Below are 24,438 nucleotides of genomic sequence, written 5' to 3'. Positions count from 1 at the left end.
TACATTGATGATCAGTGAGAAGAATGTTCCTTACATTGATGATCAGTGAGAAGAATGTTCCTTACATTGGTGATCAGTGAGAAGAATGTTCCTTACATTGGTGATCAGTGAGAAGAATGCTCCTTACATTGGTGATCAGTGGGAAGAATGTTCCTTCCATTGGTGGTCAGTGAGAAGAATGTTCCTTACATTGGTGATCAGTGAGAAGAATGTTCCTTCCATTGGTGGTCAGTGAGAAGAATGTTCCTTACATTGGTGATCAGTGAGAAGAATGTTCCTTACATTGGTGATCAGTGAGAAGAATGTTCCTTACATTGGTGATCAGTGAGAAGAATGCTCCTTACATTGGTGATCAGTGGGAAGAATGTTCCTTCCATTGGTGGTCAGTGAGAAGAATGTTCCTTACATTGGTGATCAGTGAGAAGAATGTTCCTTACATTGGTGATCAGTGAGAAGAATGTTCCTTACATTGGTGATCAGTGAGAAGAATGCTCCTTACATTGGTGATCAGTGAGAAGAATGTTCCTTACATTGGTGATCAGTGAGAAGAATGTTCCTTACATTGGTGATCAGTGAGAAGAATGTTCCTTACATTGGTGATCAGTGGGAAGAATGTTCCTTACATTGGTGATCAGTGAGAAGAATGTTCCTTACATTGGTGATCAGTGAGAAGAATGTCCCTTACATTGGTGATCAGTGAGAAGAATGTTCCTTACATTGATGATCAGTGAGAAGAATGTTCCTTACATTGATGATCAGTGAGAAGAATGTTCCTTACATTGGTGATCAGTGAGAAGAATGCTCCTTACATTGGTGATCAGTGAGAAGAATGTTCCTTACATTGGTGATCAGTGAGAAGAATGTTCCTTACATTGGTGATCAGTGGGTAGAATGTTCCTTACATTGGTGATCAGTGGGTAGAATGCTCATAGTGGCTCGTATTGCACAAGAGTTCAGGAGAGTTTATAAGTGTTTTTTTTTTTTCCCGAAGCCTTCCCCTCTTCTCTTTTTTGACTATAATCAATGTACACTTGAAAACAGGCTGAAGAAAAAAAAAACGTCAAAAATCTTTTAAGCAATATTTTATATGGACACTAAAAAGTCTTGTCCTTCCCCCAGCTGATGAGTAGAAGAAGACTAAGCAGCTCACTTCCCTGTCACTCTGCTCTCTCCTTCTATGAGTATACCCCATGTTACTTAATGAGCAGCACAACTGATTGGTTCCATGTGCCACGTCTCCCTCTCACCATCTGAGCTCTGTTGTATCAGGTTTTCAAGAGGGTGATACCATGTAAAATTCTGTCACTTAAACTGCTCGTATATAAAAAAATAAATCCATTTGTATGTCACGGCTTCATTGCCTGTTTAACCCTGAAAAGGCCAAACCAATGTACAAAGTTGTAGGGTGGATGTGGATTCACCTGAATGGTCGCTGAGTGACAAATGTGACGGGGGGGGGGGGGGATACATTTTTGCTGCAGCATGTGTACAGCCCTGAGCACCTGTGTGTTTTTCTTTAGGTGGGCGGTCGGGGTAAGCGGGGGGTGGTAAAACCAGAGACCTGCGTGCCACCCTCAAATTTACCTCCAGGGTTCCGCAGGTTGTTTGTACCATTCCATTGATTTAGTGGGGGGGGGAGTATAAAAAATAATTATCTCAGCACAGACTTTGTTGCAGCATTCACAGGATTTGTGCTGTCATGTCCAAAGTCCAGTGTCCAGTTTTCTCCTGAGAATGTCACCCCCCCCCCCCCCCCCCCCCCCCTCTGTGGAATGGTACAGTCCTCAGGTATATAAGTCCAGGTACTGGCTGATCTACTCAGTCTGCTGAGAACTTTGTGAAAATGAGCAACCTTGGTGGAAGTGAGCATCAAAAATGTGGGGGATGGACTGACCCCAGGAAGCCTGATCCAGAAGATCAAGCTATACTTGACAAGGTAAGTAGTTGGGGATCCAATCCTAAGGGCTCGTTACCACCAATCATCTTCTGTCTTCAGCTCGTTCAGTTGAGTTTTAACAATGAATGTTAGAAGCTGATTGGCTGCCATGCACAACTGCTCCAGTTTTGATAAATTCCCCCTCCTATGTATTTTACATAATGCTTTATTTTGCATGTAACTTCTATACCTCCTGTGTTTGCTGTTCCATATTTCTGATGTATTAAATAAACAAATGTGTAGAGGGACATCTCTGTCTATACGGCAATCACTCTGCCTTCCTGATGGGAAAAGGCCATGTATTGTTTTCATTGGGACAGACCGGCCCCTAGAGCTGGACACACAGCTTACAATCTGATTGTATATTCTCCTCTGAGTATGAAATGTGAGAGCTCAGCTGAACCCCGTCCATTCATATTGTATTCAGTCTGACGCTACGATTTTCAGTTGGCTAAAAGTACAATCATATTGTATTATGTGTGGTCAGATTGAGGGTGGCGGCTCACTGAGAACAAAGGGGGGGGGGTATTTAGCTGAGCGGCACTGAAGCACAATGGACGTTACCACAAAGAAGTGATATGAAAGTGACCCTAAAATTGTATTAAACCAAAAATATGTATTACTGTATATTGCAGCCAATCCCTGGGTATGGTGGCTGCATTAGATTTTTTTTTTTTAGGGTGTGTGTGTGTGTGTGTGTGTGTGTGTGGGTTTTTTTTTTTTTTTTTTTTTTTTTTTATCACTGCCTGCAGCTATAGCCGCCAGCAATGATCATTGTGTTCTGCCAGTGGGGAAGGTTCTCTGCCGGCAGAACATTTTAGCACTGCAGGAGAGATTCCACCATCAACACTGCTTGTATTGATGGGAGAAATTGGCAATTTTCTTTCCTTTCCATCCGTTGTTGAAAATCAAATCCTCTATGGCTTGCCTTAGCAGGTCTTAGTGCCAAAAGCAGAAGGGTGAGACAGAGGAAAATTGCATAGTCTATGGGTGGCTCTACACAACCCACTATCTGGATTGACAATGCTGCTGTCCAAGGGTGCCTCCATTGCTCATCCATCCAGAGTGGAGACTCCCTATGTAATGTAGCTGGCAGGATCACCAGGTAAAATATTAAAGGAAAGAAGGTTAAAAAAACAAATGTAGCCACCATATTTAACCACCTCCTGCCTGCGCTATAGCCAACAGACAGCTACAGCACGGGCCCTAATTGCTGGGAGGGAGTCCATGTATGTCCTCCCGAGAATGCGCCGCCTGCACACCCCCTGTGATCAGCGAGTCAATGAGAATCGGCTTACCACAGATTGGTGCAAGGGGCCAATTCTGGCCTCTTACCATGTGATCAGCTGTCAGCCAATGACAGCTGATTACATGATGTAAACAGACAGGGGCGTAACTAGAAATCACAGGGCACCATAGCAAAATGTTGTATGGGCCCCCCCACAAAAAAATGAACTATGCCATTGAACAGATTACCACACCCATGTGGCACAGTACCCAGGCAACAGCGTATATTAATTTTGTACAACAAAGTATGCAGTATACTGTATGCAGTAGAGCTGGGCGATTTTGTCCAAAAAAAAAAAACTCGCTTCACGATTCGAATCGTGTGTGTGTGTGTGTGTGTGTGTTTCTCCCCTCCAGTAGTGCAGACCCCCCCCCCCCTTACATACAGCGCGGACAGTCTCCACTCCAGATACACACAGCGGTGTCCTTCAAAGCTCCAGCGCAGGCTCCTTATCTGTGGATGTAAACAGAGGAGGGGAGGCGGCTTCGGTCCGCGCTGCTGAGGGACGGCGAGCAGTGTTGGTGGTGCAGCTGCCGCTACGCTGCCCAAGGGTGTCACCCCCTCTGGCGGGTGTCACCCGGTGCGGCCCGCACCCATCTGGCAACACCACTCATGCGGGCCCCAACTCGGCTGCGGGCCCCATAGCGACCGTGTCGCTATGGCGGTAGTTCCGCCACTGTAAACAGATTGTAATTAGCGGCTTCTGTGTCAGAGGGACATCAGTCCTGATCACCGAGACACTGTTGCTATGCAGTGCCTACCAGTGCCCCTATCAGTGTAGTCTACCAGTTCCCATCAGTGCCGCCTCAATGCACATCAATGAAAGAAAATGTATGTTTGCAAAATTTTAGAACAAACTATGAAACCTTTTATTTTTTTTATCAAATTAAAAAAAATAGCAGTGATTAGCCACTTCAGCCTCGGAAGATTTTACCCCTTCTTAACCAGAGCACTTTTTTTTTTTTTTTTTTTTTTTTTTTCGCAAAAGATTGAAAAGAGTGCTAATTGTCAGAAACAAACTAGACTAGCCCCAATACTTGTTTCACACCTCATTAGCCACCTACCCTATTCAAAGTCCCATTCAGAGGAAATTTCCTTTCAATTTTATAACAAAAGGGTGACAATTTTGAGAAACACTTTTTTTTTTTTTTTTTCTTCTACTTTTTGCTATAATGAATTTCCCCCAAAAATGTATAAACAATTTTTTTCCTCAGGTTTAGGCTAATATGTATTCTTCTACATATATTTGGTAAAAAATTGCAATAAGTGTATATTGATTGGTTTGCACAAAAGTTATCGTGTCCTACAAAATAGGAGCTAGTTTTATGGCTTTTTTTTTTTTTTCGTGACTGAGGCGACACTTTTTTTGGGACATTGGCATTTATACAGAGATCAGTGCCTATAAAAATGCATTGATTACTGTCTAAATGTCACTGGCAGGGAAGTGGTTAAACACTAGGGGGCGATCAAGGGGTTAACTGTGTTCCCTAGTGTGTGTTCTAACTGAAGGGGGGAGGGGACTGCATTGGGAATGACAGATTGCTGTTCATACTCTGTATGAACAGAGGATCTGTCTCTTCTCCCCTCAGAACTGGAAACTGTTGACACACAGGTCCCGGTTCTTCGTGTGTCAGCGATGATCGCGGGAGCCTGGTCGTGATCGCCGGGCACTGGTATCGGCTCCGGGGGCGGAGCAGCGCAACGCCCTTAGTGGCCACAGGGCGAAGCGATGTAACCTGTTTCGCCCAGCTGTACCATTTTGCCACAGTACAACTGCGGCAGATGCTTGGCAAGTTTTTTTTAAATGCCACCAAAAGCTTTATTTGTTTGGAAAAAATGATAAAAATTTCATGTGGGTACAGTGTTGCATGACCGCACAATTGTCATTCAAAAGTGTGAGCAAGAAAAGCTGAAAATTGGCCTGGACAGGAAGGGGGTAAAAGTGCCTGGTGTTAAGGATTGTAAGCTGAAATATGACGTTTTGGGGTTAAATGGCACTTTAATGAGTTGTATGGAGTTATGAAGCCATAAAAGGGGCAATAAGCTGTCTTCTATAAAGCAGGAAACTTATCTTTCCAATAAATTACAATCACAACCAGGGAAATGTGAGAGGAGCAACTTGTCTGCAACCAACATAATTCAAAGCTTCCTTCTATCTGGCCACAGACCCCATCCCATGCACTGATCATGAGTGAATACGGCTCCATTCTCCATGGCCAACTGACCAGTATGTAGGGATAATAATTAGAGTAGGTGGGAGGAGAGACCCTCTAAAAGTAGGACACTAGATGTCTGGTACCACATCCTATAACACAAATTGAACAAAAAAAAAAATTGAGGACTTTAACAGTACCACTTGAATAAAATGTCAAATTATATTTGTAAGGAATTTAATGTTGAATATAATTTTTATTGAGTTTTTCAGAAACCTAGCAATATAAGAACTTCTATCAGGGGGGGATAGGTAACAGAATAATGGAAAGGGAAATGGGATAGATTAGAGGAGGAGGTCCACTCCTTCCCCCCCCACAGTACAAAAAGGTACAATTTAAAGTAAACTTAAGTGCTTAAAACAGTTTTTCGTAGAAAAATGTCTCTCTGTGCAGTGTCTTCTCACTCTGGACACCACCAGGAACTTGTCACCATCAATCAAACTGTCGTGGGGGGGTATAGTCGGATGGGGGAGCTAAGAAAAAAAAAAAATTAGAAGCAAGTCATCAGCGTAGAGACAATTTACGAGGGGGCTGAGGGTGTGGGGATTCTGTGAATAGAATTGTTACAGCGAATGTCTTGGGCCAAATGTTCAACAATGATTGCAAATAATGACGATAAGGGGAATCCCTGCCTTGTGCCATTTCTTATCCCAAAGGTCTCCGAGGCCTCACTATTGATGACTGACCGATACTTTTGCTGAAGTGTTTGAGTATAATAACAACATTATTTCTCCAAGCGTCTTCCAGGACAGCCCATGAGACCTTGGGCTCCTCCTACCAGGACAGGAAACACGTCACCCCCACCAGATAAAAGGGCGGTCCTCCAGGCCCATGTCAGTTATGTGTTTCCTCCGGACGGGGGGTAACATGTTCATGGAACCTGCTCCCATAGGCCTTATAAGCAGGGGCTTTGTATGGCCTTTTTCTGGGGCATATCACTTACCTCTTCCTCTGCCAGAAGCAGCACACCACTGGGGAGCTTGGCTGTGTTGCTGTTCTCTGTCCTCAGTGCCTGGAGAGGGCCAGGACCTGTGTGAGGTCGTGCCCCTAGCGCAGTGCATTGCACTCTAGCTCAGCTGAGCTTCGGTTGTCCTTCCCTGCCGACAGCCTGGCTGATCTGAGCAAGGAATGGAGGAAGCCGCAGCTTTCGAGGGGGCGGAGCTATTGCGCTCCAAGCTGGCCCACAGGAAGTGCCTGGAGAGGGTTACTTCTGGGGCATATGACATCATCGGGCGCCGGAGACGAGGTTCCAGTCTTCATAAACGGCGCGAACAGAGAACGCTGGCTGCTGGTGTTTCTTGGTGTTAAGCAGCCAGGCTGTGGATGACCAAGAGGGGCAGAATGGATCCTCCTGCAGTACCTGCACAGGCAGCGGATGCAGTTCCCAACACCAGCACCTCACAGGTAAGCCTGGGGTGTTCTGTCACCACCTTGCTATCCCTGTGAGTGTTCCCTCCCCCTCCCCCCTCTGTAGTAGTGGGTGTAAGGGGACACATTTCCTCCCTCCTGCACGTGGTGTTACGAAGTGATTGTGTGGCTTTAATTACATTGTGGGTCATTTATTTTGTCTTGCAGACCAAGACTCAGGACAAGGCCAAAGCGCAGCCACTTAAAAGGAAATGTGCGGTTTGCGCAAACAAATTGAGCTCCTCATGGAGCAAAGCAGTTTGTCGCACCTGTATAGAAGGCCTAGTAAAGGATGACCCGGTTGCCCTCTTGCCAGAAGATGCTTACTTCTGTTGGGGATGAGCTTGCGTCCACCTTCAGTTCCTTTAGAACGCTTATTGACAAGCTCCAGACTCCAGCAGAGAGTCCGTCTTCACTGAAGGCGTCAGTAAGCACTCCGCAGCAGGCAGAGAGTGAAGACTCTGAGGCTGAGGTCAGATCTACCCGTTCTTCTCTGGAAGAATCAGGGTCAGATACAGAGCCCAGAGATAGAGAATCCACTCGAGGCTCAAGATTTTAAGTTATCTGTTGAGGATGTAGATGACTTATTAAAGGCTATCTATACTACCCTTGAATTAAAAGAGGAAGAGGTTCAGTTATCCAAACATGATCTTATGTATAAAGGATTACATAAGAGAAAATCAAGAGTGTTTCCAGTTCATAGTTCTCTGGTTGATACTATTAAACTGGAATGGGATAATCCTGAGAGAAAACCATTCTTCTCTAGTAACCTAAAAAGGTTTCCTTTTGATGAGGACACTGCGCAGCCATGGAATAAGAATCCCAAGTTAGACGCACCTCTTTCAAAAGTTTCAAAAAACTCGGACCTGGCGTTTGATATGGGTACGCTTAAGGATCCGATGGACAAGAGGGGGGATATCCTTCTCCACAGAGCCTGGGACTCAGCAGTTGGAAACCTGAAACCAGCTTTGGCTTCCACTTGTGTGGCCAGAAATCTGGAGGTTTGGTTGACTCAGATTCAGTCACATCTGTCAGCAGGTACCTCCAGAGAGCAAATTTTAAAGTCTTTTCCTCTCCTATTTCAGGCAGTGGGTTTTTTGGCAGATTCTTCCGCTGAGTCGGTAAGAATGTCAGCCAGGACTTCGACTCTAGTGAACTCGGCCAGGAGAAGCCTTTGGCTTAAGACCTGGTCAGGGGACTCGGCCTCCAAGTTGCGCCTTTGTGGCCTTCCTTTAACTGGCGATCATTTATTTGGCCCAGGTCTACAGGAGGCACTGGAACGCATGGCTGATAAGAAAAAGGCGTTTCCAGAGAAAGAGTTCAGACAGCCAGAAAATTTTTTCGTGGCCAAAACGGGCAACAGAGTCCTAGAGAAAAGGACAGCAGGCCGAAAAAGCATTGGACTGGGCACAAAGGCAGAGGCAAAGGGGAGTGCTATTTAACCCTCCTCAACAGCCTGCCAAGCCGCAGTGACTTGTGTTCCCCGGTGGGAGGGAGATTGAGGGCCTTCATCCCACAGTGGGCAGCAGTCACTCTGAGCCCCTTCGTCCTGGACCTAGTGACCAACGGGTACAGGCTGGAGTTTGTTCACCAACCACCAGAACGTTTGTTGGTCACATCTCCTCCACAAGATCGGGAGAAAGCGAGGGCTCTGGGTCTCCAGATCGGAGACTTATTAGATCAAAAAGTCCTGATTCCTGTTCCGCGATTGGAGCGGGGCAAGGGATTCTATTCCCATGTATTTGTGGTCAGAAAGCCAGCAGGAAAGTTTCGACTTATCCTGAATCTCTGGACCTTAAACAAGTCCATCAGATACAAGCATTTCTGTATGGAGACGGTTTTTACAATCAAAAACCTACTATACCCAAACTGCTTTATGGCCACGTTGGACTTAAGGGATGCTTATCTTCACATCCCTATCCATCCAGCCTTCCAAAAGTTTTTGAGATTGGCAGTGAAGACGGGTATGGGGACCCGACATTTTCAATTTCAGGCCCTCCCCTTTGGTCTTTCCTCAGCCCCACGCATCTTTACGAAGGTGTTGGGGGAAGTGCTGGCTCCTCTAAGATTAAAGGCAATAACGGTTATCCCTTACTTAGACGACCTCCTGATAGTGGCAAAATCATACCAAAGGCTGTTGGAAGATCTCCAGGCTGTACAGGACTTCTTACAGTCCCTAGGCTGGCTAATAAACAAAGAAAAATCGTCCTTGATTCCGGCCCAGAAAGTAACTTATCTGTGTTACGATTTTTGCTCCGTGAACCAAAGAGTTTTTCTTCCTCAGGAGAAGATTACCAAAGTGTTCCAGACTATGTCAACATTGCAGACCAACCAGTCGGTCTCTCTGAGACAGGTGTTGAGGGCAGTGGGTCTTATGACCTCATGTTTTCCCGCAGTACCATGGGCGAGACTCCGTCAGCGTCCGTTACAAAGGTTTCTTTTAAGAAACTGGGACAGGGACGTAAGGTCCCTGGAGTCAAGGATCTGGCTTCCCGACAGGATAAAAAGAAGCCTGTGGTGGTGGAGAGCTGGTCAGCACCTAGCAGGAGGTCTCCCATGGTCCTTTCCCATTTCCCGAAGGATTACCACGGATGCGAGTTCCTGGGGATGGGGGGCCCACCTCAGCAATGCAGTAGCACAAGGAGAGTGGTCCCCAGAGGAGGCAAGGGCCTCATCCAATCAAAGAGCTGCTTGCAGTCCAGAGAGCCCTCCAGTCTTTTCAGATGGAGATCAGGGGTCACAACCTCCAAATCCTGTCAGACAATATAGCGACAGTCGTGTATATCAACAAGCAGGGAGGCACGAGAAGCCGGAGGCTTCAGTCCATTGCCCAGGAGATCCTTTCATGGGCAGAGGGGAATCTAGCCTCCATTTCTGCTGTACACCTGAAGGGGAAAAACAATTGCCTGGCAGATTATCTCAGCTGTCACAGGATAGACCGAGACAACTGGTCCCTTCATCCCGAAGTCTTTGCAGACCTCACCAAGAGATGGGGTTATCCGGTAGCGGATTTGTTCGCAAACCGAAACAACCGCAAGACGGAGATATTCTTTTCCATGAACCCGGCAAACCAAGCCTTGGGGATCAATGCTCTGGCGAAGCCGTGGCCTCCAGGCCTATGTTATGCCTTTCCGCCAATCAGGCTGATTCCAGAAGTCCTCCGGAAGTTTCGGGTGGAAGAGACAGATCTGATTCTAATTGCCCCGTTTTGGCCCAAGAGGCCATGGTTTTCCCTGCTACAGTCTCTGGTTTCAGAGCCTCCGTGGAGACTTCCGAAAAGGGAAGACCTATTATTGCAGGGTCCTGTATCACACCCTCAGGTGGTTTCCTTAAACTTGACGGCCTGGTATCTGAAGAAAAGATACTGAGCGCCCAAGGGTTCTCTGACAAAGTAGTCAGGACTCTCGTTAATTGCAGGAAGCCAGTTACTAGAGCCATATATTCCAAAGTTTGGAAAAGGTTTAACTCATGGTTATCTGAAAATGATAGATTAACTCATATTCCGTCTATTTTGGAATTTTTCCAAGAGGGTGTCGACAAAGGTCTTTCTGTTAGTACCTTAAAGGTACAGGCGGCAGCTATTAGTGTGTTCCTCCAGTTTTCTCTCCTGGAAAATCCCACTATAGCCAGATTTTTCAAATCTATCTCTAGGGCCAGACCAGTAGTAGTGAGAAGTTGTCCAACGTGGGATCTGTCCCTAGTACTTCAAACTCTGGTAGAATTTCCGTTTGAACCTCTGGAAAGTATGTCAGTTAAGTTACTTACATTAAAAACTGTTCCTTATAGCGGTTACCTCAGCTCGTAGGGTAAGTGAGTTGCAGGCCCTATCAGTTAGGGAGCCCTTCCTCACGATTTTTGAGGATCGAGTTGTGTTACGAACCGATCCAGGTTTTTTGCCCAAGGTGGCAAGTACATTCCACCAATCTCAAAACATTGTATTGCCAACCTTTTGTAGTTCGCCACAGGGCGACTTAGAAAGAAAATTTAGTTTTCTAGATGTAAGAAGGATTCTCTTGGTCTATCTTGAGGTCACGAAGACCTTTAGGAAAACTGATGCCTTGTTTGTCCTCTTTTCTGGAGTTCACAAGGGGAATAGTGCATCTAAAGCCACATTGGCTAGATGGATAAAGCAAGCCATCTTGGAAGCTTACAAAATTAGGGAGGTCCCTACACCTTTTTGTTACTGCACACTCAACTAGAGCCTTGTCTACGTCTTGGGCTGAGAGGGCTGGTGCCTCACCGGAACAAATTTGCAGGGCTGCCACTTGGTCCAGTTACTCGACCTTCATTAAACATTATCGCCTAGATCTCCTATCAGCTCAGGAGCAGGCGTTTGGTCGTAAGGTCCTTCAGGCAGTTGTCCCTCCCTAGACTGGTAAGTTCTGGCTCATCGTCTCATGGGCTGTCCTGGAAGACGCTTGGAGAAAAGCTGAGACTTACCGGTAACTCCTTTTCTGAGAGTCTTCCAGGACAGCCGGATTCCCACCCGGTATTGTCTGAAGTTATGTGTATTATGCATATGTTTTGCAGGTTCCTACAGTTCTTGAATACTGACATGGGCCTGGAGAACCGCCCTTTTATCTGGTGGGGGTGACGTGTTTCCTGTCCTGGTAGGAGGAGCCCAAGGTCTCATGGGCTGTCCTGGAAGACTCTCAGAAAAGGAGTTACCGGTAAGTCTAACTCAGCTTTTTGGTCATTGTCTGTGGGCCTATGCCTATTTGTTGTAGGAAAGGCCAACTCACTCTGTCAAAAGCTTTCTCAGTGTCGCACCAATAGGCAGGTGGGGATGTTTTGGCGTATGATATGAGGTGTAGGGTTTTTGTGGTGTTATCCCTAGCTTCCCGGCCCAGAATAAACCCTACTTGGTCAGTATGGATTATGGAGAGCAACAGGTGGGCTAGACATGTGGCTATAATTTTGGAGAAGAGCTTTAGATCTATGTTCAATAGGGATATGGGCCTATAGTTGCTGTATTGTGAATGGTCTTTTCTGGGTTTGGGTAGTACCACTATCTGGGCTTGAAGGAGTTGTGATGGCAAAGGATGTGTCTCATCCACCTCAAATGCTCTTGCCATGATCGGGGCTAGTTTAAGACTTTTAATCGTGAGTAAGAAGTCAGAGGAGGTTATGGTTTGTTCCAGAGTGTCTGCCCCCGAAGGAGATATTCTAGATAATGCCGTATCCTGTATATATTGATGAAGGTCTGAGGGTAAAGAAGTCTGTATCTCGGGAGGTAGTAAAGCGAAGAATGGAAATCCTTGAATTCTGAAACTATTGCGGAGTTCTTGTATTTCTTTTGTTGGGATGGGGACATGTGGGGAATGTTTTTTGTCTGTCTAGGGTGGACAACCTGTGCTAAATGTTTCCCACATTTATTAGCTTGTGAATAGTAAGTGTGATGTCCCTTGTTAAAGGCTGTCAAAGACCTTTCTGCAAAAAGATGCAGTAGGTCCCGCCTTCTATTGGAGAGTTCTACTAATGTTTTGGGATCTACGGTGCGTTTGTGTGGTTTCGGGGGAAGCGATGTATGTCCTCTGTGCGGGCTTTTTTCAGTCTGGGGCCATGTTGAACGAAAATCCCATCGCAACACGCATTTCAAAGTTTCCCATTTGTTCATGGCAGATGTCTCATCCTGTATGTGGGTCTGGGCAAAGTCTGTAATAGCTTTTAGACACAGCAGCAGTGCATACAGTGTCATTCAGTAGGTTATCGTTCAATCTCCAGGTGTTTCATCGTGTGTGTTGTGGTAGCCTACCAAGGGTGATGTGCACCGAGGCATGGTCTGACCATAATTTTAGACTGATCCCACAAGCAGGGTCTAGATCCAATAGTGTTTATGAAAGGAAAATTTAATCTATCCTGCTGTAAGATGTATGTATGTAGTTGCCCCCCCAAGATCAAATTGGGAGTCCCAAAGGCCTTCAGGCGGGCTGTCACGGAGGAAAAGTGGAGCTGGTCTTGATTTGGAAGATAAACTTTGGCAATTGTGAAAACAGTCTGCAAATATTGCAATTTCAAAAACCGCAACCTGCCCTTTGTGTTTGTCGGTATCTAGTACTTCTGGGGTAAAGGAGCTGTGGAAGGCCACTGAAACCCCTTTCGTTCTAGACATGGGGTTAGTGCTGTGGAATCATGTTGTAAAGTGTTTGTCTGGAAGTGGTGGGACTGTCTGAACGAAAGTTTCCTGTAATATTTGTGTCTTGGCTTTGTGAAAGTGAGGTAGTATCTGCCTGCGTTTTTTCGGGTGTATTAAATCCTTGACAATTTAGTGAGGATATCTTAAACTCTATGGTGGTCGCCATAGTGTAAGGATCGCAAAGTGGTGAAACAAATGTCTGTGGGTCCTGAGGTGAAGGGGTCTAATGTTGAGTTGTAGAGCTGAGATAAGAGGGGGAGAAAAGGGGAATATGTAAAGAAACTAAGGAAAGGTATGGGATGTGTGCACTGAGACAGTAATAAGTATGTTAATACTCTGTATATGTTGAGTGCAAAAGAGATTTGGAAAAGGGGTCTTACAGAGCAGTGCATCAGTTTGAGATATTGCTTATGACTAAGCATGTTGTTGCTATCTATAGGTAGACTGCTCCCTCTAGTGTCCATTTTAGGGTAAAGAGAGTGGGCACTACAGATTAAAACTAAACATACCAGATACATTAAAGACGCTGTGAACCCTATTGTGGGGAACGTGTTTGGTCTAACTGGGGGTGCTCCTCCCCCCCATCCTAATCGTGTTTAGTTTTGCTCAAATTTTTCACATGGCACTGTAATCTGAATCGCTATTAATCGAGCTAAAGGTGGTTTTCACAGGGTCAACAAATATCTGACAACTGTGCATATAACAAAGATAAAACCTATAAAACGAGTAACTGATAACATGTTCAGAACATTTAAACTAAACCCTGAGTGCAGCTGCAATAACCACTACAGCTGACGTGGTCATCTCTTCCTCCCTCCTGGAGAGAGCAACTGTCGATGGGGTCACCCGGAATCCTGGGTCAGAGGTGGGAAAGAACAAAAACCAGGGGAGAAAAAAGTCAAGTCCCAATTAACTTGAGGGGATAAGATGGCTGGTGGGGAGGGTGGTATTTCATCCCAAGGGGGATTTGGAAGTGTGGGATCGAGTTTTTTTTTTTTTTTTTTTTTTTTTTTTTTTTTTTTGACAGACCTAGCCGGGACAGAGGCTGTTGGAGAGGACTGAATGCAGGCCTCTTGCCTTTTGATTATGGGCCCTGGATTTTCAATGGAACAATACTCTTTGTGAGGTGAATTAGAAATCCAGTCTGAACTGTACTAATCGGACTCAGTCGTGTGTATATATTGTATGTTTGATTCTGTTGGGGACTCCTTGCTGTGGTCAGTCCATGTTAGCAACAAGCAAGTGTCGCCTTGTTTTCTGCTCAGAGGTTGGAATATCTGATATCTGTATCCAGACTACAAGGAAGTGGTATGATGGAAGGACTCAAGCAGAGTGTGGGACGTTCCGTGACAGATTGCTTTTCCCATCCAGAGGAGATGGGGAGGCCTGGAGTTGCTGATCTGAGGGGCCATTGTGGAACCTGGATTTGTGGAAGTTCAAAAGTACCTAAGAAGTTAGCCAGGTCCCCAAGTGTACAGAAGGTAACAGACTAGCCATTATGGGATGCGGAAAGATGGAAAGGGAACCCCACCTGTATTTGATCTGCTTGGCTTATAAGGCATCAGTTACCGGTTTCAGAGCTTTCTGCATGAGCAGGGTCTGTCTCGAAAGATCCGTCAGGAGCATTACAGGGGTGCCATTGAACAAAATGGATTCCTGGGAACGAGCTGCCTGCATAGTATCAGGTTTCACATTGAAAAAATGTATGTGGCAAATGACATCACTGGGTTAGGGTTGCGGGGTCCCGGGGATCTGTGGATCCTGTCTATTTCAAGTGGTGTCTCTTTGGGCTTAATCAGCAACTGGTTAAACATAGAGGTGGCCGCCATTGCTAAGTCTTCGTTTTCCACCGACTCTGGCACTCCGCAGATGTGGATATTGTTGCAACGGCTTCTGTTCTCTTGGTTGTCCAGATCATAAAACAGTTGTTGGATTTGATTAGTGTGTTCCTGCAAGATGTGTTCATGATCTGAGATTCTGAATACTGATTCCTCTACAGTGGACTCAATATCTTCTATGCAGTGGCCTATGTCCTTGCGGAGATCACTGATCTCTCTCCTGTATGATCTCTCCAGCCTGCTGTTGTAGGATTCAAGGTCTTGCTTTGTAGGTAGGGCCTTACTGTAGTTCTCCATGTCCCATCTGTCCCCCTGACTGATGAGGAGAGGGGCTTCTGGAGTGCAAGGGACTCCTTGGGCCATGTGTTTCTGACTCTTGGGACCGGGGTGAGAGAGGGGGTGTGCGGCCTGTACCTTAGAGGCAGTGTGTGCTGGCTGTCCGGTCCCCTCGCAGGGAAATAACTGCCGATTTCCCCTGGTTTCTGGGTCCCCGGGGTGCAGGGGGTGTTGCAGCCTCTCCTGCTCATATGGGAGGCCGATGGTTGCTCTGGTGGCAGTGCTGTGCCATTCTCAGGGCAGTCGCCAGACTATTAGGCGTCCTTCCTCTCCATGCGCCAAGCCACACCCCCTCTACGGAATTTAAAATCATGTAAACAAGGCATAGTGATACATAATTTTTACAAACAGACATGTAGACAACATTAAGAAACTAAGGCCTCTATTGATTGCATACAAACTGAGTATGGTGTACCATCATCCAATTGGAAGGGAAAAGGCTGGGAGATCGGTCCCCACCCGGTCACCCATACAAAGGAAATTTTAAAGGCCTATCTTGGTAACAGTGTATACTCAAAGTTTTGTCCCCCCCAAGTCTTTATTTATACAGAACTATAAACAGGATATGCAGGTACTTAATGAAAAGAATCATAAAAGGTGCATGGTAACAATCCATGTATATCACTAACATTCATGTCCCCTGCTAAGGGCAATCGGGATATGGTGGCTTCCCATGGATATCATTGTTCTCAACATACTTTGCCAAATTCTACAGCTTCATCAGGAAAATATCTGTAATCAATTCTAATAATTACCAAATGTCAAAATATCATAATGTATAACAAAATATTCAACAAAGTAAAAAGGGGGGGGGGGGAGCGATGTCACTTACCCAGGACCCAAGCCTAGCCAGAGTCAGAGCACCACCAGAGTTCCCGCACGGCGGCTATGGGGGATGTGCAAAAATGGACGAACGTCTATTTTGGATAATTGGATGGTTTTCAGTATAAATAAATATTTTTATCAAACTTGAGTATACACTGTTTTAAGTTGGTACCAATATAGACAATATTATTATAATACTCTATATAGGATTTCCACATCACCCTACTAAAGCCAGGTGATGGGTAGCTTGCTATGACTTCGACGCAGACATGTTTCACGGGTCCCTGCCCGCTTCTTCAGGAAGAGAACTACAGCCCAGCTCCAAAATGGGGAAACATAGTTATCAATTGTAGTACTGTAAATGTTATACAGATTATCACCCCAATTAAGTACTCTACATACCTCCCAAATATAGAAGCATAAACAATCAAACCTAACGATCATCCTACGACCAGCTGTTGCCAACTTCCTCGATGGATGGAGTATTCCACATGGGTGTTTTCCATAGACATCAGAGGCCCAATTTTGCCACTATTTGTGTTTAAATAGATGGATATCTAAAATGGCCAGCAGTCAATTTAGTAGAATATGTAGGAATTGTGTATTAGAATCTGATTATATTCACCAGACCAATAGACTTATAGAGATTCCTTAATCAAGCTTTCAAACAAACCTTCTTGCTAGCTGAAAGGGACAGGCAGGATCTTTGCCAAAGATAGACACAAACTTCTATATAGAAATAAAAAAAAAAAAGATGGTCCTGCCCTTCAGACTATAACTAACAATCAAAGGAGATAGGAAGAGTAACATGCAAACATTGGCCTATTCTCCTGAAGGACAATGTTTTCAACAAAATTTTGCCATCTCATGCAAAGTTTGTTTATAGGAAAAAACCATGCTATACATGGAAAGCTTGAAAAGAATATCATAAATCTGCCAAAAAAAGTAAAGCTGTTTGGAGATTTGGAAGGTTTCTTCAGATGCAATAAATGCAAGGCATGTAGACACAAAAGGAGGGTAGAAGAGAAAAATTAGATTTTACCTCATTTGCTGATGGTAAACATCATAAAATTAAATTTTTGATCACTTGTGACTCCACCCATGTGGTATACGTACTGGAGTGTCCATGCCAGAAACAGTACGTGGGTAGGACCACAAGAAAGCTAAAGACAAGGATCAATGAACATGTCAGCAATATAGTGAGAGGATTTGAAAAACCTAGCGTGTCATGACACTTCAGATTGAAACACAATGGCGACCCTAGGCAGCTTCTATTTTATGGGAATGATAGAATTTAAATTGCTTTTTAACAAATTTTTTTTAAATATAGATCATTTTTTGAGATTAACCTCTTAGTAGTTTAATGTAGACAGAGTGGTCTCATCCATCATCAATGGTAATATTAATATCATTTCCTGGTTAGTCTAGAGTTACCCTTTTTATAGTTGACGCTTGGCCCTTTAAAAACATTCCCCGTGCGTGATATTACTTTACAATAGTCGGTCATGGCATGGTGTAGGAATAAAAATAAGGATGAAACCTATGCTGATGGTTAGGGTCTATAAAAATATAACAGATGACTTAGTAGTTAGGCTTTTTAATGTTTGTTTATGTTCATTGCTGAGGGTTCATCAGCTCGTGTACGGCTTCAGACGTTCTGCCGGCCTGGCAGGATGTCGTATGAGGAAACGCGTAGGGTGGGGTCAGGACACTGACGCCAACATGCTGTCCAGGATTATACTCACCGCTTGCATACGAACCTCAGTGGCTGGAGACTATTTGGATACATTACTATGCCAAAAACTTTTAATGGGGTTTTTTTAAAATCTTTTTATAAATGGTATCACACTTTCAGAGCTTCCTCCTTCCTTCCCTTATACATATGGATATCATGGCATGATTTACTGGGGAGGACCTGGTGCACTTGCTAACAAATACCTCTGATTTAAGCATTGATTGCAAAAAGGCGCAGCTGCTGGTTTATAATTTGACCAGCTATTGGATCTGGTGGAGGATCACATTCGGGTGCTATTGTCAGTTTTGATCACACAAGTTTCACTGCATGATATTGTTGCGATTGATATTTGAAGAATTATCTTTTATATACAATTTTTATCTTTTACATTGTCTGACATCTTTTTGCTCATGCACTTATATATATTTTATGGACTTCATTGTCCACACTCCTTTTTTGTTTGTTTTTTTTTTTCTTTTGTGGTTTATTCACAAGCTCTTTGCACTTTAATGTTTTGCATATACAGTAAAACCTTGGATTGTGAGCATAATTTGTTCCAGAAACATACTTGTAATCCAAAGCACTTGTATATCAAAGCAAATTTCCCCATAAGAAATAATGGAAACTCAAATGATTCATTCCACAACCATTTATTCGCAAGTCCTTCAGTTTTATAGTCCATATAAAGATTATAGCAATGTGATTTGGTTGTGTAACCATAAAATGTCCACCCACAAATGGAAGCCTCCACAAGGGGATTAGAAGCAAAATCCATCAGGAGCTACAGACTATAAAAGAGGCACCAATAATGCCCCGTACACACTGTCGGATTTTCCGACAGAAAATGTGTGATAGGACCTTGTTGTCGGAAATTCCAACCATGTGTGGGCTCCATCACACATTTTCCATCGGAATTTCCAACAGTTTGAGAGCTTGCTATAAAATTTTCCGACAACAAAATCAGTGATCGGAAATTCCGATCGTGTGTACACAAATCCGACGCACAAAGTGCTCAGAATAAATTAAGAGACGAAAGCTATTGGCTACTGCCCTGTTTATAGTCCCGACGTACGTGCATTACCTCACTGCGTTCAGAACGATTGGATTTTCCGATAACTTTGTGTGACCGTGTGTATGCAAAACAAGTTTGAGCCAACATCTGTCAGAAAAAAAAAATCCATGGACTTTGTTGTCGGAATGTCCGATCGATCAATGTCCGACCGTGTACGGGGCATTAGTGTAGAACTAGGTTGCTAAATGTTGTACCTTCATTAAATGTAACCGTATTGCTACACTTAGAGGCGCCACTCTTCTCTTTTACATTCAGTTGTGACGTGACAACACTCTTATATCAAGACATTGCTTGTATATGAAGTCAAAATTTATTTAAAAAATTTTGCTTGTCTTGGAAAATGCTCTCAAACCAAGGTTTTACTGTATATGAATTATGTCACTAGTAGGTGTGTGTTCTCACTATAGGATATATTTTGTAGTCTGATCTGCGCTGCTTTATCAAATCTTTACTAGTTTTTGGTCCTGCCATTAGAGCAGCTGCGATCCACAGGCCATCGATCATTATAGTTTCCAAATTTAGATGTCTTTGGCGCTATATTGCACTTTTCTTCACTGGATCAACTTGGGTAAGACAGTAGACCAGTGGAGGTCCAGGTATTACTACCTTGCCCCTAGTAGCATTAATGTAGTTAGTGGATCATCTGGGTAACACCAAAACCTCCCACTGGTCTACAGACTTACCCAAGTAGATCCAGTAACTGGATAGCAATGGTAACACCTGAACCTCCACCGGTCTACTGCTGCAGTAGAAAACACAGGAACCTCTGTTCTAATGGATTCTATTTCTGTCTGCAAAAAGTCTGAGCTTCATGCAGTCATGCAACTCTGACTCCAAATAAAAATTTTTACAATTATACAACGACTAAATACCTAACATTTTTGAAATCCTGAGAATTTAGAAAAAAACATGTTTTCTTTGCAAAATTTTATAACAAACGGATCTTCAAAAATACAAATCATCCAGTAAATTAAACTGCTCCCATATATGTATTTCATCTGTATATTTAGGTGTAACATTTTAAGTCTAATTTATGTTAACTGCTTCCCGACCAGCCGCCGCATTTATACTTTGGCAGGTTGGCTCCCCTGGGTGAGCCATTGTAGCTGTACGTCAGCCGCTTTAAGACCACTAGGGGTACGCATGTGGCGTGACGACTGGGCCGATGCGCATGTCCGCCGGGCACCCGCGATCGCTCCACACAGACAGAACTGAGGTCTGTCAATGTAAATAGACAGATCTCCGTTATGTCAGGGGTAAGGAGAGCGATAAGTTGTTCCTAATGCTTAGGAACAACAATCTGTCTCCTCCCCCAGGCAGTCTCATCTTATCCCCCCCCCCCCCCCCCCCATTAGAAACACTCCCTAGGACACACACTTAACACCTTAATCGCCCCCTAGTGTTAACCCCTTCCCTGCCAGTGACATACAGTAATCAGTGGCTATTTTTAGCCCTGATCGCTGTATAAATGTCACTAGTCCCAAAAAGTGTCAAGTGCCGGATCTGTTTGCCATGATATCGCAGTCCCGGTAAAAATTGCAGGTTTTAACAAAAATATGTAGACTACATATCGGCCTAAACTGAGGAAGAAATTTTTGTTTTTTTAAAAAATGTTGGGGGTTATTATAGCAAAAAGTTAAAATGATAGTTTTGAAGAGAATTATTTGCTTTATAGTACAAAGAATAAAAATTGCAGAGGTGATCAAATACCACCAAAAAGCTCTATTTGTGGGGAAAAAAGGACGCAGTGCCGTATTACAAAAAATGGCCTGGTCATTAAGGGGCCAAATCTTCCGTGGCTTAAGTGGTTCAAGTCTTAAAATCTTAATTGTTAAATCCTCTGTTGCACTTGAAGTGAAGACATACCTGGGGGCACAGTAGTGATGTTGGTCAGCAGAAGGATCCACAGAGCCAGCTAGGGACCAGGAGATCGGACACTCCCAGGAGTAAGCAGAATGTTCTTTCCTCCTGGGAGATGAGAGGAGTAGTATGAATGTACTCAGACCCTGCTGTGAGCTGCACTGTGCAGGACCTGCAGTGACTATCTGGTTCATCTGATCTTCTGCAGCAGTGACTGTATTACAGCTGCTATTGAGTGCAGGTCTATATTTGAGTCCTTCCAATCCTAATGACTTTTTTATTTATTTTTTTTTTATTTTCAGGTAAAAGAACAATATGTGGAAAAGAGCGGGATGAACCCCCTGCAGTTTGTGGCAGTCCTCGTCCGTACTCAAGTTGTTAATGGCATAAATTACCTCTTTGAGGTAAGGCTTTGGGTTTTGAGCAATATTGTCAGCTTGGCAGAGGTGTAACTAGAACCTTCAGGGCCCCGGTGCAAGAAACCATGAAGGGACCCCCTGACTCTGGCAGGGGCCCTTTTCTCAGAATCCGGGGGCCCTCAATCTCCATTTCTGCAGGACCAGCTGCACGGAATTAATGGAGATGAATAGCTCTGTACAGGGCTTCCTGTTCATTCATATACTGAAGAATTGTAAACACAGTGAGTGCTGTAACAATCATTCACTGTGTCCATTCAGAATAGGAAGGAGCCAGAGGGGGGGCACTGTGAAAGGAGGGGGAAGTGTAACAAGATGGGGGAAGTATGACAGGGATGTTAGTGTGGTGGGGAAGGATGACGGTGGTGTTAGTGTGGTGGGGAAGCAGTATGATGGGGGGTATTGTGACAAGGGGGCAGTATGCTGTGACAGGAGGGGTATCTGGGAAGTGTGAAAGGAGTTGGACCCTAAAAAGGAAGGGGCAGTATGATGGGGGGGGTTGTGTGACAGGAGAATGGTACCTGGGAACTGAAAGGAAGGGAGCCGTGTGATGGAGCACTGTGGAAGGAGGGGACAGTGTAACAAGAGGGGAGCAGTATGACTGGCAATGTGACGAGGGGGCAGAATGACATGGGGTATTGTGACAGACGGACAGTATGATATGGGCAGTGTGATAAGAGGGGGGGCAGTGGGACAGGTGGGGGGATTGTATGATAAGAGGGGGCATTGTTACAGTAGGACACACAGTATGCTCAGGTTCCAGGCTTACCTTATGGATGTTCCTCCGGTTAGCAGTTCACTTCCTGAGTGTATACAGTGGAGGGGGGAGGGGCCTCTGACCGGTGCATGTACAAGCAGAGCGACTCACTTGTGCACTGAGGGACACTTTTTTTTTTTTTTTTTTATGAATTTGAGCATCTGTCCACAGGACAACTATTAGTTGTGCACTCCACAAATCTGGCCTTTATGGAAGAGTGGCAAGAAGAAAGACATTGTTGAAAGAGAGCCATAAGAAGTCCCGTTTACAGTTTGCGAGAAGCCATGTGGAGGACACAGCAAACATGTGGAAGAAGGTGCTCTGGTCAGATGAGACCTAAATTACACTTTTTGACCTAAAAACAAAATGCTATGTGTGGCGGAAAACTAACACTGCACATCACCCTGAACACACCATCCCCACTGTGAAACATGGTGGTGGCAGCTTCATGTTGTAGGGATGCTTTTCTTCAACAGGGACAGGGAAGCTGGTCAGAGTTGATGGGAAGATGGATGGAGCCAAATACAGGGCAATCTTAGAAGAAAACCTGTTAGAGTCTGAAAGTCTTAAGAGGTTCACTGCAGCCAGAGCTACAATGGAATGGTTTAGAGCAAAGCATATTCATGTGTTGGAATGTCACAGTCCAAACCTAAATCCAATTGAGAATGTGTGGCAAGACTTAAATTGCTGTTCGGATGCTCTCCATCCAATCTGACAGAGCTTAAGCCATTTTGCAAAGAATGGGCAAAAAATGTCCCTCTCTAGATGTGCAAAGCCAGTAGAGACATCCCCAAAAAGACTTGCAGCTGTAATTGCAGTAAAAGGCAGTTCTACAAAGTATTGACTCAGTGGGGGCTGAGTACAAATGCCCCCCACACTATTCACATATTTATTTGTAAATTTTGAAAACCATTTATAATTTTCCTTCCACTTCACAATTATGTGCCACTTTGTGTTGGTCTATCACATAAAATTTATGTTTTTGGTTGTAACATGACAAAATGTGAAATTTCAAGGGATATGAATACTTTTTCAAGGCACTGTATATAGCTTACACAGGACTGTACAGATAACATCGCAGCAGCCTCACCAGGGAAGCTTGCACTCAAATGTCCTTGTGTCAATCCTTGCTCCACAAGAGCTTGCAATCTAAAGTAGCCCCCAGAGTATCTCAGAACTGTTATTCCTGATAGAATGCTTACCAATATAACTAAAACATCAGTAAAATATACGATTAATGGTGGAATTGTTTTCTGAACTCTCGATCTTTTCAGGTTGAAGTTGGAGAGAACGCTTATAAGCGCCTTTTAGTCTACGTACCTCTGCCTGGACAAGGGGAACCGCATTTGGTGGCTATTCTGCCGGATAAGACACCAGATGATAAGCTGGAGGGTTTCTAAGATGGAGATGAGAATCATAACAGAGAATGAAGATGAAGAATCCTCATAGGACAAATATTCCCCAATTCACTTTTTGGTCATCACAAAATTCCTAATTATATTATATCATGGAGAATAAAGTATACATCTCTACAATACATGTATTCCATATGTTTATCTCTATAACCTCTTCCCACTGGTACAGTGAGTACACCCCTCACATTTTTGTAAATTCTATCTTTTCATGTGACAACACTGAAGAAATGACATTTTGCTACAATTTAAAGTAGTGAGTGTACAGCTTGTATAACAGTGTAAATTTGCTGTCCCCTCAATAACTCCATACTTTACATTGTAGCAAAGTGTCATTTCTTCAGTGTTGTCCAATGAAAAGATGAAGAAAATATTTACAAAAATGTGAGGGGTGTACTCACTTTTGTGAGCTATTGTATGTGCACACAGCCAATGGGGTCTTAACTAGGGATGAGCCGAACACCCCCCCACCGTTCGGTTCGCACCAGAACTTGCGAACAGACTGAAACATTGCATGAATGTTAGAACCCCATTGAAGTCTATGGGACTTGAATGTTTGAAAATTAAAGGCCAATTTGCATGGTATTGTCCTAAAAAGGGTTTGGGGACCCGGGTCTTGCCCCAGGGGACATGTATCAATGCAAAAAGTTTTAAAAACGGCTGTTTTTTCAGGAGCAGTGATTTTAATGATGCTTAAAGTGGGGGGAGTGAAATATTCCTTTTAAATACCGTACCTGGGGGTGTCTATAGTATGCCTGTAAAGTGGCACGTGTTTCCCATGCTTAGAACAGTCCCTGCATAAAATTGACATTTTTAAAGGAATTTAAATTCATTTAAAACTGCTTACGGCTTTACTGTAATGTCCGGTCCTGGTAATATGGATGAAAATCAGTGAGACAAATGACATGGGTACCCCCCAGTCCATTACCAGGCCCTTAGGTCTTGTATGGATATTAAGGGGAACCCCGCACCTAAATTAAAAAAAAGGAAAGGCTTGGGGCCCCCAGACCCTATATACTCTGAACAGCAGTATACAGGCGGTGCAAACAAGAGGGGGACTGTAGGTTTAAGTAGAATCTGTCATTTTGAACTGGTACATTTTAAAGTGTAGCTCCAGCCAAAAAATATATATTTAGCTTTTTGGAAAACCTAGGAAAGGGTTATCACCCCTGTGACATTTGTTTTGCCATCTGTGCTCCTCTTAAGA

The 24,438-nt window shown here is 44.2% G+C and overlaps 1 protein-coding gene across 1 annotated transcript; it reads left to right on the top strand.

Annotated features, from left to right (window-relative positions):
- The first annotated feature begins 1,826 nt into the window (after nucleotides 1-1,826).
- LOC141130131 (cystatin-A8-like) lies at nucleotides 1,827-23,323 on the top strand. Its single transcript, XM_073618084.1, has 3 exons — nucleotides 1,827-1,936; nucleotides 20,949-21,050; nucleotides 23,094-23,323. Exons 1-3 carry the CDS (start codon nucleotides 1,844-1,846, stop codon nucleotides 23,217-23,219), a joined length of 321 nt encoding a protein of 106 aa, XP_073474185.1. The 5' UTR covers nucleotides 1,827-1,843; the 3' UTR covers nucleotides 23,220-23,323.
- The last annotated feature ends 1,115 nt before the right edge of the window (nucleotides 23,324-24,438 follow it).

This window comes from Aquarana catesbeiana, linkage group LG02 (genome assembly GCF_042186555.1).
Source record: "Aquarana catesbeiana isolate 2022-GZ linkage group LG02, ASM4218655v1, whole genome shotgun sequence".
NCBI classification, from domain to species: Eukaryota; Metazoa; Chordata; class Amphibia; order Anura; family Ranidae; genus Aquarana; species Aquarana catesbeiana.
The sequence above is the reverse complement of the archived record's forward strand: the minus strand, read 5'-3'. Positions and strand labels throughout refer to the sequence as shown.